The sequence below is a fragment of the Vigna unguiculata genome, chromosome 6, assembly GCF_037176805.1.
Source record: "Vigna unguiculata cultivar grain cowpea cultivar isolate G323 ecotype 2 chromosome 6, ASM3717680v1, whole genome shotgun sequence".
In the NCBI taxonomy this organism is placed as follows: Eukaryota; Viridiplantae; Streptophyta; class Magnoliopsida; order Fabales; family Fabaceae; genus Vigna; species Vigna unguiculata.
The window spans coordinates 3401069-3410547 of record NC_140797.1 but is presented as its reverse complement, the minus strand read 5'-3'; the positions used below and the strand labels follow the sequence as shown (position 1 = coordinate 3410547).

General features: G+C 40.6%; 1 protein-coding gene across 1 annotated transcript; it reads left to right on the top strand.

Annotated features, from left to right (window-relative positions):
- The first annotated feature begins 562 nt into the window (after positions 1–562).
- On the top strand, positions 563–4105 carry LOC114187890 (C2 calcium/lipid-binding plant phosphoribosyltransferase family protein). The gene has a single exon (XM_028076288.2). It carries the CDS (start codon positions 830–832, stop codon positions 3881–3883), a length of 3054 nt encoding a protein of 1017 aa, XP_027932089.1. The 5' UTR covers positions 563–829; the 3' UTR covers positions 3884–4105.
- Positions 4106–9479: the final 5374 nt, after the last annotated feature.

Here is a 9479-nt window from a genome sequence, read left to right as displayed (position 1 = left end):
AAGAAAAGAAAAATAGGCAACGGTGGTGCAATTCATGAGATGAAGAATTAGGGATCCCTACCTTCTAGGGTTGTGTGAAAAAGGTAGAGATAGTGTGGTGTCTTCGTCAAAATTAGGAATAATTATATTAAAGCTGCGTCCAGTGATGAGCTGAACATAAGGGTGCGTGACACAAAAGCCGATTCCATCCCTATTTCTTGCTCCCAACATTCCCGCGTCACCCTTTAGTTCAAGGGACGGCAAAAAAGCAGAGCCTAAGTTTGACAAACAACCTTCAATGCTAAGAAAAACCACAACTATTTCTGTTATCGTTTCTTTCTTTATGTATCACTTTTTGTATTATATATTCTATTAGATCAAACTTAATTCGTAATATAAAACTGTTACAACCACAATATATAGTACAATTATATCATAATAAAATATATATATATAATGTTCTATCTCTTCTCAAAACTTTAATTATCTTTGTCTGTTTAATATATATACTTTATCTGTTTACAGATATAATTCTGTAAATCCCTAACACGCAAAGCGAAAAGAAAATAGTAATAAAATGTATGTAGTGGTGACAGACAAAAAGACCCCAAAAGCTTCAAAGGTCTAAAGGTGCTTGCAGATCAAGATAAGCACCTCTTTTAATTTTAATTTCAATTCCGTAGACCTTCTTATGTTCTCCCTCACATCAAAGAATTCCACAAAAAAGCTTCAAAGGTAATAAACAAGAACCCTGAACTGGCCAGAGTAGGGTTCTATCAGTTAGGACATGAGATAGACAAAGCAAACTCTAAGTCATCCAAACCCACCTTTGGGAAATTAATCTCAGAGAATGGGCACTGTTCGAAAACTCATCGTGGAGGTTGTGGACGCTCACCACCTTGTACCGAAGGACGGCCACGGCAGCTCCAGTCCCTACGTGGTCGTCGACTTCTACGGCCAGCGTAGAAAGACCAGGACCGCGGTTCGCGACTTGAACCCGGTCTGGAACGAAACGCTGTCGTTCAACGTCGACACACACTCTCAGTCTCACATCTTCAGTGACATGCTCGAACTCGATGTTTACCACGACAAGAACTACGGCGCCACACGCCGGAACAACTCCCTCGGCAGAATCCGTCTCAGTTCCTCGCAGTTCGTCAACAAAGGGGAAGAGGCTTTGGTTTACTACGAGTTGGAGAAGAAGCACTTGCTGAGCATGATCCAAGGTGAAATAGGCTTGAAAATCTACTACATCAACGAAGAGGCAGTTCCTCATACGCCGCAGAAAGAGGAGGCACCGCCAAAGAAGAAAACCGAAACGGAGACTGTGGAGAAAGTGAAAGAACCATCTCCACCAACGGCTGAAGGGGAGAAACCTAAAGAAGAAGAAAAGGCAGAAGCTGAACCTCCTACAGATCCAACCGTTTCCGAAAAGCCAGTTGAACGAGAAGCAGAAGCAGAGCACAAACCTGAACAGTCAGAAAGTGGAGACCAGGTGGATCCGTTACCAGACGACGTGAATTTGGACGTGAAGGCAGCGTCTGTGTCGAGGTCAAATTCGGAAATAAGGTTCGGCGGAACGAACGGTCCTCCTCCTCCGGCAATGAGAAGGTCTGCATCAGCTGGGAGTTTCGCAGCGTCAGAGGCATCGAGTGAGGGCAGCTTGTTGATGGAAAAATCGTCGTTTGACCTGGTCGAGAAGATGCACTACCTCTTCGTGCACGTGGTGAAAGCGCGGTACCTTCCCACCAACGGCAACCCTATCGCGAAGATCGCGGTTTCCGGGCAGCACCACGTCACCTCCAGGCCGGCGCGCAAGACCACAGTCTTTGAATGGAACCAGACCTTCGCTTTCGCACGCAACGCACCGGATTCCACCTCTTCGGTGCTGGAAGTCTCTGTGTGGGACCCACCCGCAACTCAAGCCTTACTAGGAGGAGTGTGTTTCGACGTCAACGAGATTCCAGTGCGGGATCCACCGGACAGCCCTCTGGCACCTCAGTGGTACAGGCTGGAAGGCGGTGGCGCCCCCCATGGCGACCTTATGATTGCCACGTGGATGGGAACGCAGGCTGACGAGTCCTTCCCCGACGCGTGGAAGAGCGACACCTTCGCCAATGTCAACTCCAGAGCCAAAGTTTATCAGTCGCCCAAACTGTGGTACCTCCGCGCAACTCTTATCGAGGCTCAAGACCTTCTTTCGCTCCCCTACAACTCCTCCAAGGAAGCCTGTTTTCAAGTGAAGGCCAAACTCGGATTCCAGGTACTAAAATCCAAAACCGTGCTCACTCGAAACGGCAACGTTTCATGGAACGGCGAGGATTTCATATTCGTTGTGTCAGAACCAGTAAGCGACCACTTTGTTTTCACTCTGGAAAACCGCCAACCGGACGGGCCAGTGACAATGGGGGTGCTCAGAATACCTTTGCACGCCATAGAGAGGAGGGTGGATGACAGGATGGTCCATTCGCGGTGGTTCACGTTCGACAACCCCAACGAGAAGGATCAGAACAAGCCCAGGGTGCACCTGCGCTTGTGCTTCGACGGTGGGTATCACGTGATGGACGAGGCAGCGCACGTGTGCAGCGACTACCGGCCCACGGCAAGGCAGCTCTGGAAGCCTCCGGTTGGCACGTGTGAGCTCGGCATCATCGGTTGCAAGAACTTGGTACCCATGAAGACAGTAAAGGGTAAGACCACAACCAACGCGTACTGCGTGGCCAAGTACGGCAACAAATGGGTTCGTACGCGAACCGTTTCGGAAAGCACAGAACCCAAGTGGAACGAACAGTACACGTGGAAGGTTTACGATCCTTCAACTGTTTTAACTATCGGAGTATTCGATAGCTGGACAATGCCATTGATAATTGATAACGACAACGATAGGAACAGTGATCAAAACCCTGGAGATCCTGATTTCCGTATTGGAAAAGTACGAGTTCGTATTTCTACGCTGCAAACAGGGAAAGTTTACAGAAATTCTTACCCGTTGCTGGTGCTAACTCCCAACGCGGGCTTGAAAAAAATGGGTGAAATCGAGATAGCGATCAGATTCGTTCGCACCACTCCACGCTTGGATCTTCTCCATGTCTACCTGCAGCCGGTGCTACCGTTGATGCACCATATAAAACCGTTGGGGGTGGTGCAGCAGGAGGCGCTGCGGGGCACGGCGGTGAGGATGGTGGCGGAACACTTGGCGAGGGCGGAGCCGCCGCTGAGGAAGGAAGTGGTGTTTTACATGCTGGACGCGGATTCTCACAACTTCAGCATGAGGAAAGTGCGTGCGAACTGGTACAGGATAATAAACGTGGTGGCGGGGGTGATCGACATCGTGCGGTGGGTAGAGGACACGCGCGGATGGAAGAATCCAACGGCCACGGTTTTGGTGCACGCGCTGTTGGTGATGCTGGTGTGGTTCCCTGACCTCATTATTCCGACCTTCTGTTTCTACGTGTTTGTGGTGGGCGCGTGGAACTACAGGTTCCGGGCGCGTGACCCGCTCCCGCATTTTGACCCGAAAATATCGCTGGCGGAGGTGGTGGAGAGAGAGGAGTTGGACGAGGAATTCGACGCGGCGCCGAGTGGGAGGACGAGTGACGTGGTGCGCGTGAGGTATGAGAGGCTGCGGACGCTGGGAGCGCGCGTGCAGACGGTTCTGGGGGATTTGGCGACGCAGGGCGAGCGGTTGCAGGCGGTGGTGACGTGGCGGGACCCACGTGCGACGGGGATGTTTGTGTTCATGTGCTTGGTGGTGGCAATGGTGCTTTATCTTGTGCCGTCGAAAATGGTTGCCATGGCTTGCGGGTTTTACTATCTCCGACACCCTGTCTTCCGTGACCGCCTTCCCTCGCCGGCGGTTAACTTCTTCAAAAGACTGCCCTCCATGTCGGATCGGATTATGTAGATTGTTTTGTTACTATGGATCAAGTAAGGAAATGGACATGAAGTTCAAATTATTCCTTTATATACATAAGTAGATATCAAATATAGATGATTTAGTATTAATTATTTAATTAAGGATACTAATTGTCGACTGTTTGGACTTGAAGAAAGATACTCTGGCTTCCATGTTTACGGTGTGTGTTCAAAGTCTTGATGATAAAAGAAATTTAGTTTTGTCTTTCAATTTTATATGTATATTTGTCTTTAATTACGTTTCAGTTAGTTGACTTTGAAAAATGGAAATTTAGTTGACAAGTAATTGGATACTCTCCGGCTATACTCATTTGCCTATGATAAGCAATTATGTGGCAAAAATAAACTTTCTTAAATAATAACACAATACTTTATTCAGGTCAAATATTACAATGTATCTTATTCAAATTTAAATTTAAAAATGCAAAATTTTTGGAGGATTTTTTATTAAAACAAAATTCAATATAAATTATTCACCTATGCATTTCAAGGGTAATCATTTACAATGCATGGAGTCTCCCATTTATATTAAAGAGGAACTCTTCGAATGTAATGAACATGCAGGACTAATTCTAAATCAAATACAAAGGTAGGCAAGGTTCATGCATCTAGATTAGTGAATGGTGGATCACATGACATGTGGCAAGTCATTCTTTTCATGCCTTTCTCCAATTTATTTAATGTGTGTAATATGCGCTCTAATGGTCTGTTCGTTTGTGCAGATTGATTGTGCTGATGGATTCATATGAATGGATTTGCGATGTTGTTAGTTGTTTGTTTCTAGCAATTTGTGAGCGAGTAAGAGAATTTGCGGGATAAAAATCTCACTAAAATAAAAAGATTTATAGGACTAAATAGAATTTTTATCATAATATCCCTAATTCCAAATTCACGTGCTACATCATGACAAATTCATGTACCATATATTTGCTTCTATATAATAGTTAAGTAAACCAGTTTATAAGGGTTTCAAATAACTAGAAGTATGATGAGAAAGAGGACATCAAAATATGATGGGTTTCAAATATGATGGACATCAAGATGGCAATAATCCTCAAGGGTTTCAAATACTTTTCTCATGGGCTAAAGAGGACATCAAAATATGATGGGTTTCATGTAAAAACATTAGCATAGTCTTTTAATTTGGGCCACTTGTTAGGCCTTGCTTTCTAGAAATAATTGGCCAAAGTACATTGATGATTAGCTTACAAATTGGGCCAATTCAAGCCCAATTAGAAGCTTGGCTGAGAATGGTCTCAAAGCACATATTACACATGGTGCCAAGACATGAGACGTGTGAAGGACACTTGGCATCCATTGCATCAACAAATTTGAGAGGCTTCTTGTAGTCTATGCCAAGTTGCATTTCATTTCCATGTTAATTTGCATTACATCTTAGACGACCTCTCTACTATAAATGAGATCCTCCACCATTTGTATGAGGTTACTCTTTGCTTGGTAATTGAATGATGTTGAGATCACTCCACACAATTTCCTTAAGATTCAAAGCTAGACTAAGCTTCTCCTTTAGCTCTTCTAGCCTCCTTCCCTAGGATAGGTCTCCTTCCTAGACACTTCCACAATCCATAACATAGCTCAAGGGCCTCCAACCTTGTTCCACTCATTCCGTTGCCTCATGGAGCTTCACCTCTCCAAAACTGTGCTTGGAGCTCCATCAAGTGGTATCCAGAGCCACTCAAGCCTTGTTCATCAATTTTGTCTCGGGTTTGAGTAAGGTTCTTCATCCTTTTCTATTGTTTTTTGTTGTTTCTATCTTGTTTCCTTTCATTTTCATGTTCTTCTTTAAGTTTTTCTTCATTTCAACAAATCATCTTTGAGTCTACTTGAATTCATTAGATTCAAATTGAAGATCTCCGTGATTATTGTTCACAAGTGTTCTAGGATTCCATTTTATTTTTCTAGCACCTTTCTTGTTGATTCTTTGTGTTTTCCTTCATTTTTATTTGGTGAATCTTCAGTTTTGTTTAGTCATGTTTACTAATTCATTTGTTCTTCATTTTACGTTTTGCATCGTTTATATTTCTATTTTGTTCCATTGATTAATGAGAACCAAGTCCTACATCACACAATAAAGCAATGATCATCAAAGTAATGTTTGTGGATGTGTAAGGCACGATCTCACTGATTTCATTCTATTTCACCGATTGGAATTGTGCTTTTGAGTGTTCTAGATGTTCTTCTATGCTTCATGCTTGATTCTAGACCATAATCAAGTTCATTCCACTTGAATTCCATAGAACATCTTACATTTTCAGTGAGCACATTGCTCCAGTTTTCGTTTTTCCAGAAATCACTACACGCACACCTACTGTTTGCGATTTATCCTGAATAATTGGCTGGACTAAATTTAAATTTGCTTTTTGCCTCTTTTCACACGAGACATAGACGAAAAATAGAAAAAAGGAATCACTAAAAAATGTTGGGAATGGATTCGCGGATGGGTGGGATTCAGCGAAAGCAATTCAAGAATGGTTCGATATTGATGTTTGAGATGGAAAATGATGAGGATTCTCTGGAAAGGTTAGGCCAATTCTAGAGGAAGGGGGCTAGAGGAAGCTCTAAGAGAAGCTCTAGCTAGGTGAATCTCAAAGAAGAAATTCCCTGGAGTGATCTCAACATAATTTCTTTACACATTCAAGAATGATTTTACAAAGGATGGAGACCTTAATTTATAGGAGAGAGGTCTCTAATTTGGACAAGTAAAAGGGAGGGAAATTCAAATTAAATTCTCCTATGTGCTCCTAGATATTCATCGCACATGGTTGATCAAATGTCATGCGACACTCACATTTTACATATTTTTCAACATGTTCAAATTATGTTAAATATGAGAACTTTCTTAGACAAAAAGTGGTCGCCTAGGATTGAATTGGCCCTTAGGAAGCCCAATCAAAACCTTAGGTGATCTCACATTATCCAAGCTCAAGTACAAGCCCAATAATTAAAAACAAAGACCAAATACATAGACTAAATAAAACATATTCTAATGGACATAAATACAAGCCCAATAAAAACTATATCTTGATATCCTCCTTGGTCCATGTCATTAGTAACTTGAACCCACTGAGCCTACTAGCCTTAGTATCTTCCTAGCCTTCTTAAATCTTCCTTATCATGTTTCTAGTGATAGGTCCTTGGGTTGGGCTTCTGGTTAAGCCTAATAACCAATTTGAAGGTTATTAGGAATGATTAAGATGAAAAGATATAAATAACACTCTTAAAAGTTGAAAAAAGGATTACAATTTTCAAATAAAAAATCTATAGTATTTGTTTAGTTAGATATTTCCAGCCAGAACATGTATAAACAATTAATGTCTATTATTTTTTTTCTCATTTAACTACATTAATCCAGGAACAGAGTTTTTAGGTATAAAGTGTTTACGTTTCAGTGGCTGAATGAATTCCCTTTTTTTCCAATGATGCGTCGTCTATTTATTTATATTGAAATCTTCAAAGCTTTTCAACGTAGAGTATTAAGCATGAGAAAGCGATCTCGAGTATGTTAAGTTGTACCAAACCCTATAGTACGTGTCAATGTTATAATTTATGGTATGAATACCCTTTTTTCCTAGGGAAAATGATATAGTGACACGCCAATTTTTACAACTACTCTCACAACCTGACTTGTCATTGCCACTTTCAATTTTATTTTTTCTATTTCAAAATCCACATTGGTTTCTTTGAATGCTAACGAGAGAGACATAAAGGGAGAAACCCCGCAAATGTCGTTGTTGGAGTGGAGAGCACGTTCTCCTTGTCCTTAACCGCGACACACTTTCTATTGAAAAGGTGATCAATTTTTTCTATCCTTTACTCTTCCTCATGTCAACATTCATTCCTAAACCCTATTTTTTCCTTCATTTTGTGCGTTGGTGTTATTCGTTGCAAGGGTGTGAGTTTACCCATTGGTGGAAACCTTCATGCATTGTACCTCTATATCCATTTCCTTGGAAAGGAGCCATCCATTTTTCGTATAGTGGCATGGTGAGCTTCATCGTCTTAGTGTTTGGAGGTTTTGTCGAAGCTTATCGGGGTCCCTTTTTCAAGAGTAAGTTGTTGTTGAGTAAAGTTTTTTTTCTATATTTTTCTTCTAATTAATACATGTTGAGAAAGGGAGGTGGAAGATTGTATTTTTTTTGGGAATGTGGATTGTTTGGATTAGGGTTAATTTTTTTCTGTTGTTAGTTTCTATCATTTTCATTTCTGAAATTGTTCGTTTTCCTTTGAAAATGATTTTGCCTAAATTTGTATTTAGAAAGAAAAAAAAAATTGGTCTTGTGTATTTGTTTGTTGAACCAGAATATTTGATTGAGTGTTTTAATTCTGATTGCTGAGTGTGTTGTGATTTTGTTGTTGGCATGAAGGTGTCATTGCCACTTTATATTTTATTTTATTTTTATTTCAAAATTCACGTTGGTTTCGTTTGAAAGGTGAAAGGGTTTGGAAGACAATCTACTCTTCTAAGAAAGCTTGAGTGTGAATCCCATTTTGAGGTGCATTCATCTTCTTCAACTGGTCTTCTTCTTCGTCACTTCGTGCAAACTTGTTGAAGGGGTATTGTTGTTTAAAATTGAAGGATCAACCAAGGGAACATTTTAAGAGCCAAGCCACACGAACTCCATTTTTTACATACATGAGGAGAAAGCGCCATAATTAGAAGAAACTTGAATTACTTAATTTTACAGTGCTATGTTCGATAATGTAGCGATGTTGAAAATATTTTATTTTTTGTAATGTTTGAAGAGTATGATATATTAGTACTTGTCTTTTATGATATTAAGTAAGGATTAATTATAAAAATGTTGAAGTGATATTGTTGGACAAAAGTACTTTTATTGTAGTTATTTTATTAGTTTCAATGGACCTGATACTTCATTAATCCAGTCTGAACAGAAGAACCTAAGTGCATGCTTACTCATGAAATAATAAATGTTAACCCTGTTGGAATGGCTTACACATAAATATTTCATAGATGGCTAACTTTTGAAATGCCACTGTCATGCCTTCAATCTTGTTTTAAGATAAAATCATCAATCTCCACTTCCTTAAAGTCAGTCCAAGTTCCCTCCTTTTTGTCTTTTTTAAAATAAAGGTGCTTATATTTGGTGTTGATTTCCATTGTCCAGTAATTTTGCTTACCCATGGCTATGTGCTAACCCGTGGTATTATTTTTGAACATATATGAAAGAATGTACAAAACCTCTTTCAATCATCACTCTCTTGATTAGTAGTGGGGAGTATATGTGGGTCAGTCAAGGAATGCAATTTTCTCATACTAAAATCCACAATAATATATGAATTCATCTCTTAACTACGTGTCAACCTGTGAGTTAATAACTGCTAAGCTAGGTTTAATGCTTTGCACATCAATTTTTCTTTCTTCCATAACTTTAGTACTGGCACTTTTATTCCTTCTATAATTCATGTTGTAAACTTAAATTTTCATACTCCTATTCATTCTAGTGAAGTCCAATTGGCCCTTCGTTGTGTTTTGGAAAAGGAAAATAAATATGCCAATATTTGGTGTTGATTTCCACTGTCCACTATTTTTTCTTACCCATGGC

Bases quoted from the DNA above. Each gene is read 5' to 3' on its own strand.
- LOC114187890 (XM_028076288.2), top strand. From the start codon at position 830: ATGGGCACTGTTCGAAAACTCATCGTGGAGGTTGTGGACGCTCACCAC.